The following is a 20161-nucleotide window of genomic DNA, read 5'->3' on the forward strand; positions in this document are numbered from 1 at the left end:
ATGGCCTCTAATAGGATCTTGGAGGCTGAAAATAAAATTCAGTCCATCCAAGCATTAAATGTGGTCACTATTAAAGAACAAATGGCCTGTTCTAGTTGTCTGGAAATCTTAGAGAATAATATTAGACATTTGAATTTACGGATCCTGAATTTTCCCAAAATTGCTGGTGAAATTCCCTTCACAACACTGAAGCGGTTCCTAGTAGAAGCTCTTGGTTTCTCTGAAGAAAATATACCTTCAATCAATTTTTGTTGTTTCCTGAATAGTAGAGTTTCTTCTACACGAGTAGCCGCTGCTGTTAGTATTCCTGTTAATTTGACTAGCTTTTTAGAAAATTCAAATATGGATGTAATGAATAGAAATACTTTATTAGTATCTTTTATCTCTGTCCAAGACCTAAATAATGTGATGCGAAATTTCCAGTTATGTATTATGGTCAAGCAGTAAAGATTTATCCAGACTTAGCTCAGGTGACACAAATTAGAAGGGAGTTTCTTTCTTTAAGGCAAAATGTTACTTCTTTAGGCTTTTCCTTCTCCTTACGCTATCCATGTAAATGTTAGGGATGTGAATCGTTTTTTGACGATTTAAAATATCGTCCGATATATTTTAAATCGTCAAAAATCGTTAGGGCCACGATACAATACCAATTCCCCCGATTTATCGTCAAAAAATCGTAAATCGGGGGAAGGGGGAGGGCAGGAAAACCGGCACACTAAAACACCCTAAAACCCACCCCCGACCCTTTAAATTAAATCCCCCCCCCTCCCGAACCCCCCCCCAAATGCCTTAAATTACCTGGGGGTCCAGCGGCACACTAAAACACGGAACACTAAAACCCCCTAAAACCCACCCCGACCCTTTAAATTAAATCCCCCACCCTCCCGAATGCCTTAAATTACCTGGGGGTCCGTAGCTTAAATTACCTCCGTAGCCTTAAATTACCTCCGTAGCGGCGGTCCGTAGCTAAATCGGGGGAAGGGGGAGAGCAGGAAACCGGCACACTAAATCGTGTAGTCTTCAGCCGGCGCCATTTTGCAAAATGGCCACCGCAAAATGGCGGCGGCCATAGACCAAAACGATTCGACGCAGGAGGTCATTCCGGACCCCCGCTGGACTTTTGGCAAGTCTTGTGGGGATCAGGAGGCCCCCCCAAGCTGGCCAAAAGTTCCTGGGGGTCCAGCGGGGGTCCGGGAGCGATCTCCTGCCGCGAATCGTTTTCCGTACGGAAAATGGCGCCGGCAGGAGATCGACTGCAGGAGGTCGTTCAGCGAGGGTTCCGGACCCCCGCAAATCGTTTTCCGTACGGAAAATGGCGCCGGCAGGAGATCGACTGCAGGAGGTCGTTCAGCGAGGGTTCCGGACCCCCGCTGAACGACCTCCTGCAGTCGATCTCCTGCCGGCGCCATTTTCCGTACGGAAAACGATTCGCGGCAGGAGATCGCTCCCGGACCCCCGCTGGACCCCCAGGAACTTTTGGCCAGCTTGGGGGGGCCCCCTGACCCCCACAAGACTTGCCAAAAGTCCAGCGGGGGGTCCGGAACGACCTCCTGCGTCGAATCGTTTTGGTCTATGGCCGCCGCCATTTTGCGGCGGCCATTTTGCAAAATGGCGCCGGCTGAAGACTACACGATTTAGTGTGCCGGTTTCCTGCTCTCCCCCTTCCCCCTATTTAGCTACGGACCGCCGCTACGGGGGTAATTTAAGGCTACGGAGGTAATTTAAGCTACGGACCGCCGCTACGGACCCCCAGGTAATTTAAGGCATTTGGGGGGGGGGTTCGGGAGGGTGGGGGATTTAATTTAAAGGGTCGGGGTGGGTTTTAGGGGGTTTTAGTGTGCCGTGTTTTAGTGTGCCGCTGGACCCCCAGGTAATTTAAGGCATTTGGGGGGGTTCGGGAGGGTGGGGGATTTAATTTAAAGGGTCGGGGTGGGTTTTAGTGTGCCGTGTTTTAGTGTGCCGCTGGACCCCTAGGTAATTTAAGGCATTTGGGGGGGGGGGTTCAGGAGGGTGGGGGATTTAATTTAAAGGGTCGGGGGTGGGTTTTAGGGGGTTTTAGTGTGCCGGCTCACGATTTTAACGATTTTCCCGATACTTTACACACCCAAACGGCAACAATACGATTCCCTCCCCCTCCCAGCCGAAATCGATCGTTAAGACGATCGAGGACACGATTCACATCTCTAGTAAATGTGTCCTTAAGAGGGGTGATGAGTATTTTATGTTTTTTCAACTAGACCAACTTCGTCAATTTATAGATGCCCATAGGCCAACCATTTCTTCCCCGGCAACTTAAGCAAGGGGAGGTCAATTTTTGTTATAGTACCGGTGGAGAATTCTATGTTAAAGCCTTGAATGTAAAGTTGAATTTCCTAATAATTCTCCCTCATAGTTTTCCATTGCCCTTTTTTTCCATTTTTTCATTCTTGTTTCTTCTTCACATACAGACTGGATAAAATTAGGTAAAATTTCCTTTGTAAAAGCTACTTGTAATGTTTGATATATATATATATACTTTAATTTTAATTCTTTATCATTTTCATATAACAAACAAAAAGAATATTTGCACATTACAGTTGCACTGTAGGTACGGTGCAAAACTAATGTGCAAATATTCTTTTTGTTTGTTATATGAAAATGATAAATAAAGAATTAAAATTAAAGTATTGCTCTTGTTTGGGAGTGAACTGGAGGAGATGGCCAATAAGTGGGAGAGTCCCTGGTTCCTTGATTACCAGAGGATGAGAAACAGGCGTCATGAGCCTTCTGTATGAAGGGTCGTACAAGGGGATTCAGACATTTTTTATGCTACAGAGGAGCGGCTTTTCAGAATACTCGATTTTTGGGTAGATCCCAGTCCTTTGTCTCAGGCCACCCAGACGAGGTCAGGCTCTGGGAGTGGAGCAACCAGAGCTTCCTAATGATAGTGTGCCAACCCTTCTCCGGATTTTTATCAGAGGTGGGTCGAGATCATAACAGACCAATGGGTCCCTGGAAATGATACGAGGAGGCTATGCACTGAAATTCCGCATTGTTCCTTGAGCCGTGTTCATGATGTTTCCTTCAACTCTCTGCAGAAGAGACAAGTAGTGGCGTGTACTTTGTTAAGACTTCTCAGCCTGTGGGCTCTGGTTCCCGTACCTACATCTCGAAAAAAAAAATATGTGCCGCTATTCTATTTATTTCATTGTGTCCAAATGGAGGGATCTTTTCGTCCCATTCTGGATCTCTAAGATGTCAACCATTATTTGCATGCGACTCGTTTTTGCATGGTAACCTTGCGCTCAGTGATAATGGCAGTACAGTCGGGGGAGTTTACTGACATCTCTGGATCTTTCTGAGGCGAACCTGCATATCCCCTTTCCACTAGAGCACCAACATGTTCTGTGTTTCACATTTTTGGGATACCATTATCAGTTTCAAGTGCTACCTTTTGGTTTGGCCACTGCACCCAGGACTTTTTCCAAGGTTGTGACAATGATGGCAGTGGAGTTGAGAAAACGTAGGATCCTGGTATAACTGTACTCGCACAACTGACTGATTTGGGCCAAGTATCTGGAAGAGGGCCTCCGGGTCTCGTGCAAGGTGATCTTGTTGCAAAAGCTAGGTTGGGTCATGAACCTCACCAAGAGCAATCTTCAGCCAACACAGTTGCTGGAGTATCTTGGAGTTTAGTGTGACTTGGAAAAAGGGGCAGGCTGTCCCCTGCCAGAGAGCCTTATTCAGAAGCTGGTGGTGCAGGTGTGGATATTGATGAACACAATTCGACCAACAGTGTGGTCCAATCTTCAGATGCTTGGATTGATGGTGGTGACCCTGAGGTAGTTCTGTGGATGAGGGTACATTTGTGTCCTCTTCAGCGCACTCTGCTGGCTTGTGGGAGCTCACAGTCTCAATATTATTCAGTTTCGCTTCTGCTGCCGATGGAGATCTGCACTCTACTACAATGGTGGTTCAAAGCAGATCATCTAAGGAAAGGCATTTCCCTACGATCACAGGACTGGCTAGTACGCTTGACAGATGTGAGCCTCCAGGATTGGGCTGCTCACTGTCAGGAACTGACAGCGCAAGGGCGCTGGAGTGCAGAAGGATTTCTCTGGAACATCTATCAGCTGGAAACCCATGTGGTCCAGTTGGTATGCTTGCAGTTCAGAGACAGATCGCAGAGTCGCATGGTCTGGATAATGTTTGGCGATGCAATGACAGTGGCATACATCAGTCAGCAAGGAGGAACCAAGAACCAGCAAGTGTCACAGGAAATAACCCAACTTATGTAATGTATGGAAGTGCGTCTTCAGGAGATCTCAGCCTCACACATTGCAGGAAAAGACAATGTGAGAGTAGACTTTCTCAGCAGACAGAGTCTGGACCCAGGACAATGGGAATTGTCAAACGAGGCATTTCAACTAATGGTAGATTGCAATGCGAAGATTCCTCAATTCTTCAGTTGCAGGAAAGATCCAAAGGCAAGGGCATCGATGCCCTTGTGCTGGAGTGGCTGGAGGATGAGCTGTTGTATGCCTTTCCCCCATGGCCCATTTTGGGCAGAATGATTCAGAAGATTGATAGTCACAGGGCGATGGTGCTTCTGGAGGCACCAGGTTGGTCCAGAAGTCTGTAGTATACAGATTTATGAAGATTCCTAGTGGACTCTTCCCTCCATTTTTTCGGTGCTCAAGGATCTTCTGCAGCAGAGACCTCTTCTTCATGAAGATCTGACTTGATATTGTCTTATGGTATAGTCCTAGAGAGGACTTGGTTGCTGAAGCGTGGATATTCTACTGTGGTGCTTACCATCTTGCTATGAACAAGAAAGTTTTCCACTTCTTTAGCCTATGTAAGGATTTGGCAAGTGTTTTGAGGATTGATGTGAAGATCGAAGGGGGTTCTTCCTCATCAGTTCAGATCCCGCTTAATTTGGAGTTCTTCCAGATGAATGGTGGACCTTTTCGGCTCACCCAGTTGTGGCCCGTTTCTTGAAGGAGTGAAGCTTCTCCATCCTCCTTTGCAGTTTCCAGTGTCTTTGTGGATGTTTAGCAGGCTCTACTTTTCAACCGATGCGTAACATTCCTTGAAAATGGTGTTCTTGTGGCAATTTATTTGGCACGTCAAAGATCTGAGCTACAGGCCTCATCTTGCCAGGAGCCATTTCTGAGTGACTCTGGGGGCGATTCAGCTGTGTGCTGTTCCTTCCTTTTTGCCAAAGGTGGTCTCAGTCTATTTTCCCTGCCTTTTCTGGACAGGTTGAGAGATTCTGAGGAATATCGCCTGTTATGTCCCTTGGATAAAGTAAGGCATAGCTTGCGATATTTAGAGACTTCTGAACCTCTCAAAAAGACGGACCGGCTGTTTGTTCTCCTGGTGGGAATAAACAGGAAGAGCCGGTGTTGCAGGCTGCAATAGCCGCTGCATTAGGAAGATAGTCACGGTCACATTTCTGGATGCTGAGCAGCCATTCCCTAGTCAGGTTAGGGTTCATCCCACTGGGGCTCAGGCAGTGTCATGGGCGGACGTTAGTTTGCTGTTTCCCATCAAACTTCTGCCGAGATGCAGCATAGTCCTCCTTACATACCTTTTCCAGGCATTGTCATCTGGATGTGCAGGCCTGGGAGGACGCAGACATTGCATGTGCAGTTTTGACTGGATCATGGGCAGCGTCCTTCCCTATTCAGGAGTAGCTTGGGGAACTCCCACTGGTTCTGGATTCATCTATCTGAATGCTAAGAAATGAGAAATTACTACTTATCTAATAATTTCCTTTTCTTTAGGACAGGCAGATGAATCCAGCTTCCCCACCCTTGGCTGACAAATGATTGTGCAATGGTCCTCCTGCGTGGCTATGTATTCCAGGGAGTTCTGGTAAGTGTCAAAGGCATAAAAACATGGCTGTTCCAGCAAGCCTTCCAATAACCTACCCTGACTTATATGTTCTTTTAATATTTATTACTTTATCTGCTTACTAGTTTTTAGAATTTTTAATCTTTTAGTTTTTATGTTACGATTTTTATTTTTATTTTAATAATATTAAGAAACTATGTATTTATAACTTTTCTTTTATTCTTTGAAATGCAAATGTTTTTAAATGGATATTTGCCTCCAATTGTAAACCGATATGATATGTGCACATGAATGTCGGTATATAAAAAACAATAAATAAATAAATAAATAAAATAAATAAATAATCCAGTCCCTAGGATTAATGTTATTGAGGTTATTACACTTTTTATTTGGACTCAGTGGTTTCCTGTTGGCTGAGTGCTGGAATGTTTATCTGATAATAATCAAGTTTTGCGAGTTTGTCCACAGTTGGCTTTGCAGACAATATTGGCAGGCTGATATCACTGCAGGAGTATATATACTGTGATGTCAGTTTTGCTCTGTCTCCATCTGCTGGATTCATCTGTCCTAAAGAAAAGGAAATAATCAGGTAAGTAGTAATTTCTCAATATTCTTCAGCTGAAGAACAAATCTCGTGCACACCTCTTATTACGTCATTTTCAAAAACATTTCAGTGAGTGCATTACCATAACCCAAACAGGGACTGGATTAGTCAGGTCCTCTGCTAGACTTTCTGGTTCTCATAGAGCAGTTATTTTGTTTAAAAAATGCAATATGCTTTACCTTCCATTAAAGCGCTCTTCAGAATTACTACCTTTTCCTAGGCAGACCTCAGATTAATTGTAGGTCCTCATTAGCGTGGACATAAAGGCTGTCATGTACAAACTGTGACATATGTGGATAATAATAGCAGATGGTTCTATACTGGTAGTTGCTCTACAGAATACTTCATCCTGTTTTTTCCGTTGAATGTAAGAACATGGTGGGTCAGACCCCAAGGTCCATCGAGCCCAGCATCCTTTCTCTGACAATAGACAGTTCAGATTACAAGTACCTGGCAGATTCCCAAGGATAAGTGTTGTCTTTCCCAAGTCTACCTGGCTAATAGGAGTTTCCTCTTCACCCAGTCAGACCAGTACAGACAAATGAGTTATGATCCCCAACCAGCTGATGGAGACCAAGATCAACAGGCTGACTTTTCCCTGTACATACCCGGATCAGTCCAGACTCCTGGGTTTTGCTTCCCCTCCAGCAGATGGAGACAGAAGTTTTAACGGACTCCATCCTATACCTCTGAGGTTTAGTTAGGTTTTGGGAGTTTAGCTCTATAGCTCTGTTTTGGTGCAGTACTCATTTCTTGGTGGAAGAATTTGTTTTTGGTTGTTTTCCTCTGTTAAAAAAAAAAATAAAAAACAGGGAGAAGAGGAGCTGATATTTTAAGCCTCCCAGGGGGTTGTTAGGTCCTGGTGGGACCATCCCCCCTGGTAGCTGAGGCAGAGGAGCAGAGGGTTGAGGCCCCGAGAACGTGCCCTGACTGACCACTAAGGGTGATACCGGGGAGCCCGGCTTACTCACCCTCAGAGGGGAAGGCGTCGCTTTAATTTTTTCTAAAAAAAAAACCAAAAACCGGAGGACAGCGCGACTGAGGTAATTTTTCTTTCAGTTTCGCCCGGCTCAGCAACCTCTCCGTTTCCCTATTGCTCGATTGTCAGCCATTCCTAATTTCGAGGCTCCGGGGTATTTTTAGATTCTTTGTTATGCCACGTGGTGAGGCCTGCACGGGGTGCAGCAGTGTATGCACGCGGCTCTCGAGAGCCGGAGTTTGTACTGACTGCCTCTCCAGGGGGGAGGGCAAGTCGGGGAGGACGGGGGATTATTTTTCCCGCGATAGTGGCTCAAAACGCGGTCGCAGAGAGCCTGGGAGGCTCGTCACCTGGCGGCAGTCCTCAGACGCGTTCCTGCTCAGTGCGGGTATGGAGGCCATGTTGAAAACCCTCAGGAACCAAGAACAGGCAGCTTTGAGGGAACAGGCAGCTTTGAGAGGTAGGAATTCCCCTCCACCGCTTTCCCTACAGCCTGGGGCCTACAGGGGGGGAGCAATTTACAGGCAGATCAGGAGCACTCATCGGAGGAAGACCCTGGAAGTGCCTCGAATGGCTCTTCTTCGTCGTTCTCCTCCAAATTTATTTTATGGCTCCACAAGGCTTTTAAGGCTCGGAGAGCAGCAAAAAAGCATGGGAGCAAAGTCTGTCGGTCAGCCCCATCACCCTTGGAAGAGGACAGGGGCGCAGTCTTGTCTCGCAAGTGCTCCAAGGCCCCACTGGAAGGAGGGGCCACGAAGTCCAAGCGGCCGCTTGGTTCAGCTTTGGGTCCGGCGGACACCTACCGGCCCTCTTCATTGTCTCTCCTTGCAGCCGGCTCAAGCGGGAGACAGTGGACCACACACTGTCCAGAGTCCAGAGTCTAGGCGCCATTGTCCTAGTCTCATAGCAGGAACTCTGTGCCGGCCAGTATTCTATGTACTTCATCGTACCCAAGAAGGACGGTTCCTTCCGTCCAATCTTGGACCTCAAGAGAGTCAATCGGGCCCTCAAGAATCCGCATTTTCGCATGGAAACCCTGAGAGCAGTTATCGCGGCAGTTCATCCCGGCAAGTTCCTTGCCTCTCTCAATCTGAAAGAGGCTTACTTCCATATCCCGATCCACCGTGATTACCAAAAGTATCTTCGCTTCCACATCCTCGGCCGGGATTTTCAGTTCCGAGCATTGCCGTTCGGCCTCGCCACCACCCCACATACCTTCACCAAGGTCATGGTGGTGGTGGCCCTCCGCCAAGAAGGAATTCTAGTCCACCCCTATCTGGACGACTGGCTTGTGCAGGCTAAATCGGTGAATCTTTGCAGGCAGGCGGTGGATCGGGTCCTAGCTCTCCTCTCTTCCCTGGGATGGATAGTCAATCTTCCCAAAAGCAATCTCCAGCCTTCCCAAGTGCTGGAATTCCTGGGGGCCCACTTCAATACTCGGGTCGGCAAGGTGTCCCTGCATCGTGCTCAAACTGATCGACCAGGTGCGAAACCTTATCTCTCTCCCTCTCCCGACAGCGTGGGACTACCTCCAGGTCCTAGGTTCAATGGCCTCCACCATCAACCTTGTCCCATGGGCTTTTGCGCATATGCGTCCATTGCAGAGAGCTTTACTATCCCGTTGGCAGCCGGTGTCGGAGCAGTTCCACACGGTCCTCCCGCTTTCGGTCTCTACCATCGCAGCCTTGCAGTGGTGGCTTTCGCTTCCACATCTCCTCCGGGGAATGCCTCTTCAGACTCCACAGTGGATGGTGGTGACCACGGATGCCAGTCTCTCTGGCTGGGGAGCAATCTGCCAGTCCCAGTCCGCGCAGGGGATTTGGTCTGCAGCTCAGACTCAGTGGCACATCAATCGGCTGGAAGCCCGAGCGGTATGTCTGGCGCTACAGGAGTTCCTACCCTTAATCCGCGGCAAGGCGGTGAGGGTCCTATCTGACAACTCCACCATGGTTGCCTACATCAACCGCCAGGGGGGCACGCGCAGTCACCTGGTGGCCCTAGAAGCCAGCCGTCTCTTTGCTTGGGCGGAGCGTCATCTGGAATCCCTGGCGGCCTCCCATATTGCGGGCAAGGAGAATGTACAGGCCGACTTCCTCAGTCGCCAGTCTCTGGATCCGGGAGAGTGGGAGCTCTCAGACAAAGCCATGGATCTGATTGTAGACAGGTGGGGTCCCCCTCACCTGGACCTCATGGCGACCTTGCGCAATGCCAAGGCCAACAGGTTCTTCAGCTGCTGGAGGGATCATTGTTCGGAGGGCGTGGATGCTCTAGCTTTTCCCTGGCCCGCGGACGTTCTTCTCTATGTGTTCTCTCCGTGGCCTCTGGTGGGAAAGGTTCTCCGAAGAATAGAGCTTCATCAGAGACCAGTGGTGCTGGTAGCACCCGAATGGCCCTGCAGACCGTGGTTCACGGACCTCGTCAACCTGGCCACGAAGGGGCCGGTTCATCTCGGCCATCTTCCTCACCTGCTTCAACAGGGGCCCGTATTTTTCGACCAGGCTGATCGCTTTTGTCTAGTGGCCTGGCTTTTGAATGGCGACGTCTGAGGTGTAAGGGTTATAGAGAGGAGGTTATCTCCACTCTTATGCGGGCTCGCAAACAGTCCACATCATTAACTTATGTACGGGTGTAGAAGGTCTTTGAGTCCATCTGTACAGAATCGGGTGTATTGACTCACTCCGCTCCAATTTCGGTGATTCTTTCCTTCCTCCAAAAGGGTCTTTCCAAGGGTCTCTCTTTTGGTTCCTTATGCGTTCAAGTGTCTGCCCTCAGAGTCCTTCTTGATAGAGTCGACTGTCATCTCGTAGAGTCTCATCCGGACATAGTTCGTTTCTTGCAAGGCGTCAAGCATCTGAGGCCACCTATTCTCTCCACTTGCCCATCGTGGAGTCTCAATCTCGTTCTTCGGGCTCTTTGTACTGCCCCATTCGAGCCCCTTCGTCGAGCTACAGTGAAAGATCTCACGCTCAAGGCAGACTTTCTCGTGTCTTATCTGTTCCGTTCAGCGGGTCTCAGAGATCCAAGCATTGTCTTGTCGGGAACCTTTTCTGTGGTTTTCCGATTCTGGAGTCTCTCTCAAGACTGTGCCTTCTTTCTTGCCGAAGGTCGTATCTGCCTTCCATGTCAACCAGTCGGTAGAGCTCCCGGCGTTTTCTCCGGAGGAAGTGGCGGGGACCACTGGGGGCGACCTCTGCCGACTTGATGTTAAGTGAGTCTTACTTCAGTACCTTCAGGTTACAAACGATTTTCGATTGTCGGACCATCTTTTTGTTCTCTGGAGCGGTCCGAATCGGGGCAAACCAGCCTCTAAGGTCTCCATTGGACGATGGTTGAAGGAGGCCATTTCCTCGGCCTATCTTTGTCAAGGCTGACCGGTTCCAGAGGACCTTAAGGCCCACTTGCTGCGTTCTCAAGCTACTTCCTGGGCGGAGAATCAATCGGTTTCTCCGCAAGAAATTTGCAGGGCCGCTACCTGGACGTCCCTGCATACTTTTGCTCGACACTACCGGCTGAATGTACAAGCCCCAGTCTTTGGTTCTTTTGGTAGGCAAGTGCTTCGAGCGGGACTGTCTTGGTCCCACCCGGTTTAGGGAAGCTTTGGTACATCCCACGGTCTGGACTGATCCGGGTACGTATAGGGAAAGGAAAATTAGTTCTTACATGTTAATTTTCGTTCCTGTAGTACCACGGATCAGTCCAGATGCCCTCCGATCTTCTCTCTTTTTCTACAGTCCCCTCGAAGCTCTTTATTGCAGATTTTCAGATGTCAGTACTTGATTTATCTTTTACCAACCGAATGTTTCCACCGGAAGCTTTGGTTGTGGTGAACCAAATATATGCAAGAGTTCTTATCACTACAGAGTTCCTTGAAAAGTTGTTGAGTTGCTCTATTGAGCCTTCTAGTTATTTGCTTGATCCTGTTACCGTTTTTGCTTTTTCTTTCTGCTTTGACAATAGTTATACTGAAGGGCTGCAGGGCAGGCTCTGTCCTGATATAGGATATCCTTTCAGTTTTGGTCTGTCTCCATCTGCTGGACAGGAGGTTCAACTCACAGTCTGGACTGATCCGTGGTACTACAGGAACGAAAATTCACAGGTAAGAACTAATTTTCCTAAGCTACCACTGAACTGAAGTAGTAACTTCCTTCACAGAGCTGGTAAAGGAACCCAGCTGCTTTAACCTCACTGTTCATTTTCCTCCCCTGGTAAAAGATCTAACAAATACCTCTGCTGATCCTCCACTGACACAGAACAAGGGCAAAAGAGTCGTACACAAGTTTTGTACATTTGAAGTAACATCCATATGATTATCATTATAACATAGAAATCTGTTAATTTATGCATTTTCTAAACTTTTTTGCATTCAGACAGGAATACTAGAAGAGTATCAGTAGAAGGTGCTGTACAGACTGTATACGATGTTATGCGGTTGCATTTTCAGGATGGAGAGGTGGTGGAATCAGCCTGCTGTGCTCTGTGGGGTTTCTCTCTGCAAGGTGAATATTTGGGCGCAGTGGGGGTGGGAGGCAGTAGGGATTGCTCATGTTGTCCTCCGAGGATGCTGGAGGGAAAAGGGAATTTCAGGGCCTTTTTTACCCATATACCTCACAAGGTAACATTATGGCTTAGATGAAACTTTAATTAGAATGATGGCTCACTACCTCAAAATGTTAACTAAATATAAACAAAAAGTTCCCTTGAGGATTACTGCTAAAGAGCAGACAACTATATTATTATTATTCAACAAAAGACTTACTGGAAATGGTATCAGATTATAGAGTGCTCCCAGTCTCATGGGCTCTTGCCCTTACAGGGCTGCAACCCTTCTCATGTTTTAGCACTGTTGAATTACGTCATATAGGATTCCACATAAGAGTTGGGTGGAAAATGTTTTAATTAAATAATTTTATTGGGAAAGTTGGGTTAAATTTTTCACAGTTAAGTAATAAAAGAAAAATAGAAGAAAAATCTTACGTGGGAATGGTAGATGACGTAATTCAACAGTGCTAAAACATGAGAAGGGTTGCAGCCCTGTAAGGGCAAGAACCCATGAGATTGGGAGCACTCTATAATCTGATACCATTTCCAGTAAGTCTTTTGTTGAATAATAATAATATAGTTGTCTGCTCTTTAGCAGTAATCCTCAAGGGAACTTTTTGTTTATATTTAGATGAAACTTTTCCATTTATTCTCAAGCTGATGCAATATGGGCATGTGAAAAACAGGCACTCATGATTGAGCACTCACTTTCTAAATGCACACCCATCCTCCTCTCCCAGGCATGGGATGCAATATGATAATGAGCTGCTGCATTAACAAGGAGGCACTAGGGGAATTTGTGTGTCCTTAGTGCCTCCTTGGCATTGGGCACCCAAGAGAATTGGCTGTGCCCGGGTTAGGAAAACGGACGCTCAATTTTATGAGCGTCCTTTTCCTAAACCGTGCACAACCATAGATTAGGAAAATGGATGCTTGTAAATTTTGTGTCCATTTTCCGAACCTGATGCAGTTAACACTTTTTTAAAGAACTTTTTTCCATGTTGCTACTTTCTGTGGTTCCTCTGACTTAATACTGTGATGTTATTAAGTCGGAGGAACCACAAAAAAGCAGTATTTTCTGTTTTCTGTTCAACTTTTGAGGCTTCACAAGCTTACCACCAGCTCCGGGGCTGTCATTAATTTTTGAAGGTTAAAATGTGCGCAATGGGCGCATGGTTATATTCTACATTGGGGTACTAGTTAATAGCCTCATCAACATGGCATTTACATGCGATGAGCGCTATTAGCTATACGCTGGTTTGGATGTGCGTTGTGGACACGTTGATCCCCTTATTGCATCAGGGATTATGGACGCACGTCTAAAACGCGTATCCAACCATGGGTTAACCTGTGCACTAGCCTGAGCGCATGGTATTGCATCGTCCTGTCTGTGAGTAAGACCTGAAGGCAGCTGATTAGTCCAGTATATAATCCCACATCCTTCTCTCTATTGACAGGTTGTTTTCATGAAGAGCAGTATGAGAAAGTAACTCTTGTCCTACTGGAGTCTCTTGAGACATACACTGAAAGGCCAGTGCTAGTGAATAATGCCAGTCTGACACTGGCAAGCTTGCTCAGGATATCAGGTAATAGCCAAGAATGGAGTTTAGATGTGATTGAAAGCTTCAGATCTTTAATGGCTTGTTTCAATATCTCAGCTTCTAATGTGCATTAGCTTGTTTCTTAGTTCACCTTGTTGGGGGTGTTAGTAAAGACTAAATACCAGCAGCCATTAAGAGAAAAATCTTTAGTCTTTTATTATAAGATATCTCATAATAGGAGCAACGTAGCTTATCAGACAATGCAGAATAAATGCCAGCTCAGCTGTTCTGAGCCGTTATACTCAGTTAAATATGTCACCACTTCTAAACTTACACATCAATGGGTTAATTTGTTTGTTTGCTTAACATTTTCGAACTGGTTGGCATAATTTTATCTCACATGCTAATAAGACTGGTTTCTTGTAAGTCATATTATTTCTTGTAATTTGAGCCCTGAAGGTAGAAACAAAACTTAATGCTGACTTTTAATATACTTTTTAACCTTTAACAGACTTTTTAGCCTTGGATAGCTCTACAAATCTGATCAGTGCAATTTCACTGTGCTGTAATTATCTTTATTTCTTCACTGCTACCAAACTAGTCTGGCTTCATAGAAAACTTTCTCAAAGCACCCTTACAACCTATTCGTTTCATGCTACTATTTCATGCTGCCTGGGAAGATAACAGGAACAGGAGTGCAAGGCTGGGTATCATCCAAACTTCCTAATCAATGTTCATGGAGGACCTCCTAGAGCTCATTTTCTTTGAGCAACTGAAGCAGATCAATGTTAGTCACTTCATATCCACTTTGCAAAAGCTTGAAGTCCTTTCAATATTTTCCAAGTTTTTAAAAGTTCCCATGTTTCCAGTTTCCAACAGCATTGTACAGCTGCATCATTTATTTATTTAAAATTATTTTATGCCATTTTTCCAACCAAAAACTGGTCACCCAAAGCAGTGTACAAATCATAAATTAAAAACCAGCAATACAAATAAAACCAACAAAACATTAAACTGCATGCAACAGAGTGAAACCTTGGGCAGACAGAAAAAAAGCCCTAATGAGGTATATGGGAAGTTGGGTTTTTGGAACTTACAGAGCCTGTTGCTTTTAAGCTGAGGAAACATATGGTTAGCAGTAGTTTCTCATTAGTAGGCAGTGACTGAGAAAGGAAAGCTCTTAGGCAAGTTTGTCTAAATCTGTCTTTCAGAGGTGGTGGCAATGAGAATCATTGTACCAGTGTCAGGGGTCAGCGGCATAAATGTGATCAAAGACTCCTATCATCTGCACTTTGACAATCCAGAAGTGGTGGAGAACATCCTCCTGCTGTTTACAGAGATGCTTCAGCATGGTAAATCCATCATATTCTCACCCCCTTCCACTCCCCCTCCCCCGCCTCCCCAGCCATTTTGCACCTCTGAATAGCAGGAACAGGCAGGCACATGTTTCCCATCTGCAACTGTTCCAAGGAAAGATGGAAAGTGGAAGTTGGAGTGGGCCATGGTTAGCTCAGAATGCTTTGCCTTTTCCCAGACCTTATGTAAGGCTCTAACTTCTGCAAGAAAAAGGGGAAATCTTGCTGGAATGTATTCACATATGAGCTTTATGGGCACTGGGCCAAGTACCCATCAAATTTTGGTACCTCCTGTCACTTTTATGTACTTTGACTCTAAGTTCACTCTATAAATACTTTAAAAATCAGAGTCCAGTTGCTAACCTGATAATCACATCAGAATAGTGTTTGGGCTTACCAGAAGCAGAACAGACTTTATCACAATTAAAGTGCACTAGGGTTGTTAGTTGTGGTAATAGAAAGAGTATATGGCTTGGAGTCTTCTCAGATGCAGATGTTTAAGCTGCAGTCTCAGAGGAAAAGGCAGGAAAGGAATATGTAAATATGCAGAGCAAGATGCTAACAGAAATTATTTGTCTCCCAGAGGCTACGGTACTTGAGCTGTTAAGCTACAATGTGGAAGAGCTGCTGAGGGAAGTCAAAGTCAAGAATGCATCAACAGAGGTAACATGGGATCTTCTCTGCTGTGGAGTATATTCCCCCATCTAAGTACGCTGAGGGTCCCCACCTCCATCTCAGCGTACTGAGAAATATACTCCAAACCCCCATCCCAGAATTACACTGAGGGTCTCCCTCTTCCCTCTCCCCCTATCTCATCCTGCTGAGGAGTATATTCTAAACCCCTTATCCATTGTTCCTTCTAAGCTGTGCACATGCACATAGGTCATGAACCCCGTGCACACAACAAAACATAGCGTGCACAAGAGATCCCAATATTATTTGCATTATACTGGATCATAGTGAACAAATTTGAACTTGGCTTATAAAAATTTGCACAAAAAATTTTTTTTTGCACATACAGTCTTTCAAAAATTTAAGGGAACACTACTCTTATCCCATCTCAGCACACTGAAGGATGACCTCCCCTTCCCCCCATCTCAGTATACTGTGGAGTATACTGCATGTTTTACTAGTTTTTTCAGTTATGCATTAAGAGACAGAGCAGAGTTGCTTACCTGTAACAGGTGTTCCCTGTACGTACCCGGATCAGTCCAGACTCCTGGGTTTTGCCCCCCTCTAGCAGATGGAGACAGAGAAGTTTTCAAAACAAAAATCCACCTTATATAGGATGGTGCCACCTACAGTCTGATTCCAGCAGATGGTGGAGGTGCAAGGCCTACAGTCTGCTGTAGGCCTTGCACCTCCAATGCTGATTGTTCATTGGAGTCTTTGGAGTTTTTGGGAGTTCTATTCGACACTCAACAGGGGAGAGTGTTCCTTACCTCAGACTGAATTGTCAAGCTACAAGCACAAGTGCAGGACTTATTGACCAACCGTCTCCCCAGACTGCGGGATTATTTGCGGGTTCTCGGCTCCATGACTTCCACCCTGGAGCTGGTGCCCTGGGCCTTTGCTCATAAACGTCCTTTACAGTCAGCATTGCTTTCCCGTTGGAATCCAGTCTCCAAACAGTTTCATTTACCTCTCTCTCTTACGGATACGGTGCGCTCCAGTCTCGATTGGTGGCTTACTTAGACAACTTATCCCGAAGAGTTCCCCTGGAGTTGCCCGAATGGACAATGATGACCAAGGACGCCAGCCTCTCCGGTTGGGGAGCAGTTTGCCTGAGGACATCGTGCAGGGACAATGGTCCCAGGAAGAATCTCAGTGGTCGATCAATCATGTGGTTAGCGTTGCAAGCGTTCCGCCCACTCCTCCAGGGGAAGTCAGTCAGAATTCTTTCCGATAATGCAACCATAGTGGCTTATATCAATCGCCAAGGGGGCACCAAGAGCCAGCCAGTAACCACGGAAGCCCGGCAGCTGATCAGCTGGGCAGAGAAGTATTTAGTAAATATTGCAGCGTTTCACATAGCAGGAGTCAACAACGTTCAGGCGGACTGTCTCAGTCGGCACCACCTCAATCCCTGGGAATGGGAGCTCGCAGACGAAGCTTTCCAGCTCATATGCGACACGTGGAGCGTACCCTGCATGGATCTCATGGCAACGTTTCGGAACGCCAAGGCTCCACGCTTTTTCGGTTGCCGCAGAGAAACAGGAGCAGAAGGGGTAGATGCCCTGGCCGACCGACGTCCTGCTGTATTTCTTCCCTCCTTGACCACTGATAGGAAAAGTGCTCAGGAGAGTGGAGATACACCCAGCAGAAGTCATCCTCGTAGCTCCAGAGTGGCCGAGACAGCCTTGGTTTGCGGACCTGATCAATCTGGCAGTGGCGGGTCCCCTGCAGTTGCCACTGCTCCCAGACCTTCTCCATCAAGGGCCCGTGTGTTTGGAAAAGGTCGATCGCTTTTGTGTAGCGGCATGGCTTTTAAGAGGCGCCGCCTGAGGAGCAAAGGGTATTCGAACGCTGTGGTGGCAACACTTCTCCGGTCGCGCAAGATATCCACCAACCTCGCATATGTGCGCATGTGGAGAATCTTTGAATCTTGGTGCTTGGACCGGGCGATTGTTCCTACGCGGTCTTCGGTGTCGGATATTTTAGGTTTCTTACAATCCGGACTCGCCAAGGGCTTATCGTGTAGTTCCCTGAGGGTTCAGGTGGCAGCTCTTGGTTGTTTGTGCGGTTCCTTTCAAGGCGTGGCGTTGGCTGCTCACCCCGATGTGGCTCCTTTCCTAAAGGGGGCAAAGCATTTAAGTTCCCTGATCAGGCACCCTTGTCCTTCTTGGAATCTGAACTTGGTTCTCTCAGCTCTGTGTACGGCGCCCTTTGAGCCTCTGAAAATGGCTACAATAAAGGATCTCACGTTAAAGGTGATTTTCCTTATCGCTATCACATCTGCTGGCAGGGTATCAGAGCTCCAGGCTCTATCCTGTAGGGAGCCGTTTCTGAGAATTTTGGATTCTGGTGTGTCCTTGCGGACTGTTCCTTTCTTCCGAAGGTGGTGTCTGCTTTTCACAGGAATCAGTCAGTGGAGCTTCTGTTGTTTCCCGTTTTGGACCGGTCAGACCCTATGTCTAAAGACTTACGGAAGCTGGATGTTCGTCAGGCGTTGTTGTTGCGTTATCTGGAAGTTACTAACGCGTTTCGTGTGACGGACCATCTTTTTGTGCTGTGGGCTGGTCTGAAATGAGGAAATATGGCATCTAAAGCTACAGTTTCGCGCTGGTTGAAAGAGGCAATAGGCTCAGCATATTTGCTGCGTGGTAAGCCTGTACCGTTTGGTCTTTTGGCTCATTCTACCCGTTCGCAGGCGGCTTCTTGGGTGGAGTGTCAAATGGTCTCACCGCAGGAGATCTGCAGGGCGGCGACTTGGAAGTCTTTGCATACCTTTGCCAGACACTACAGACTGGATTTTCAGGCACCGGGTGAAGGAGGCTTTGGAGCAGTGCTTAGAGCGGGCCTCTCCAGATCTCATCCCAGGTAAGAAAGCTCTGGTACATCCCAGGAGTCTGGACTGATCCGGGTACATACAGGGAAAGGAAAATTAGTTTCTTACCTGATAATTTTCGTTCCTGTAGTACCACAGATCAGTCCAGAGTCCCACGTGGGGAACGCATGGAAGTAAGGGAGAGTCCACTCAGTTATTGATTTTGTTTTCAGATCTGCAGAAATTGGATTGACCGTCCTCAAGTGGTTCTACAGGTTCAGTTCCTAGGAGGGTTAAGTGAACCAGTTATTTCTTTTTCTTGTTGAAGGGTTATTGTACATAGTTATGGTGGTTTTTTGAGAGCCATTCTGCTTTGACATTGAGTAATACTGCCGGACTGTAGGTGGCACCATCTTATATAAGGCGGAGTTTTGTTTTGAAAACTGCTCTGTCTCCATCTACTAGAGGGGGGGGGGGGGCAAAACCCAGGAGTCAGGACTGATCCATGGTACTACAGGAACGAAAATTATCAGGTAAGAAACTAATTTTCCTTTCTCCCAGGACAGCAGGATATTAATCTTCACGGATGGGTGACATCATCAGATGGAGATCTCTCATGGAACACTTTTGTCAAAGTTTCTAGAACTTTGGCTGGCACACTGAGCATGCCCAGCATGCCACCATCTCCGTAGCCACATGGGGTCCCCCTTCAGTCTCGTGTCAAAGCAGAAAAATAAAACAACAAAACGCAGATGAACCCAACTCCGCGGGGTGGCGGGCGGGTTTTGTGAGGACTAACATCCTGCTGTCCTGGGAGAACAACTGTTACAGGTAAGCAACTCTGCTTTCTCCCAGGACAAGCAGGATGGTAGTCCTCACAGATGGGTCAATAGCAAGCTGCAGGCTGCTCCCAGAATACCCTGGGCCAATAGTCACCCAAATACATGCAACCAGCACAACAACAGGGGTGCTGTTGACAACACAGGGCAACCTGAATATCACACTGGGCCCTAGGTAGGAAGCATTGGGTTCTTACACTGGAAACAAATTAAAGAGAACAGACTGGCCAAAGATGCTGTCCTGTCGACCATCCTTGTCCAGGCAGTAATGGGCTGCAAAGATATGAAGGGAGCTCCACTCGCGGCCCTGCAGATTTCGGCAATAAGGACTGCCCAGAAGTGCGCCACTGACGTTGCCATGGCCCTCACTGAGTGCACTTTCTCTTGTCCCTAGAGCGGAAGGCCTGCTTGCTGGTAGCAGAAAGCAATACAGTCCACCAACCAGTTAGACAGGTTCTGCTTGCCCACCATAATTGCAAGCCTATTTTTGTCAAAGGAGATAAAGAGTTGGATGGACTGCCTATGGGCTGCAGTGCGGTCTAAATAAAAGGCGAAAGCATGCTTGCAGTCCAAGGTATGCAGAGCCTGCTCACCTGGATGGGAGTGTGGTCTCGGAAAAAAGGTGGGCAACTCAATGGACTGATTTAGGTGGAAGTCAGTCACTACTTTCAACAAGAATTGGGTGAGTGCGGAGCACCACCCTGTCGTGGAAGAACCTTGTGTAAGGCAGATAGGTCACTAGGGCCTGCAGCTCACTGACTCTGTGAGCAGAAGTAACTGCCACTAGGGAGATACCTTCATGACCTTCCAGGTGAGGTGTTTGAAGTTGCAGGAGCACAGAGGCTCAAACAAAAGCCACATGAGCCATGTGAGCACTATGTTGAGGTCCCAGGCCACAACAGGGGGACGTAGTGGAGGGTTCAATTGTAGTAAGCCTCTCATGAAGTGCCCCACTAAGGGTTGCACCGACACTGGAGTG

General features: G+C 47.0%; 1 protein-coding gene across 3 annotated transcripts in view; it reads left to right on the forward strand.

Annotated features, from left to right (window-relative positions):
- The window catches only part of STKLD1 (serine/threonine kinase like domain containing 1), a 154248-nt gene that overhangs the window by 126361 nt on the left and 7726 nt on the right, over positions 1–20161 (forward strand). For all 3 annotated transcript variants that reach the window (XM_029611146.1, XM_029611147.1, XM_029611148.1), the window contains 4 exons: positions 11789–11917; positions 13418–13546; positions 14713–14853; positions 15440–15519. In XM_029611146.1, the coding sequence (XP_029467006.1) occupies positions 11789–11917; positions 13418–13546; positions 14713–14853; positions 15440–15519 (479 nt within the window). The remainder of the gene's footprint in view (positions 1–11788; positions 11918–13417; positions 13547–14712; positions 14854–15439; positions 15520–20161) is intronic.

This window comes from Rhinatrema bivittatum, chromosome 8 (assembly GCF_901001135.1).
Source record: "Rhinatrema bivittatum chromosome 8, aRhiBiv1.1, whole genome shotgun sequence".
Lineage (NCBI taxonomy): Eukaryota > Metazoa > Chordata > Amphibia > Gymnophiona > Rhinatrematidae > Rhinatrema > Rhinatrema bivittatum.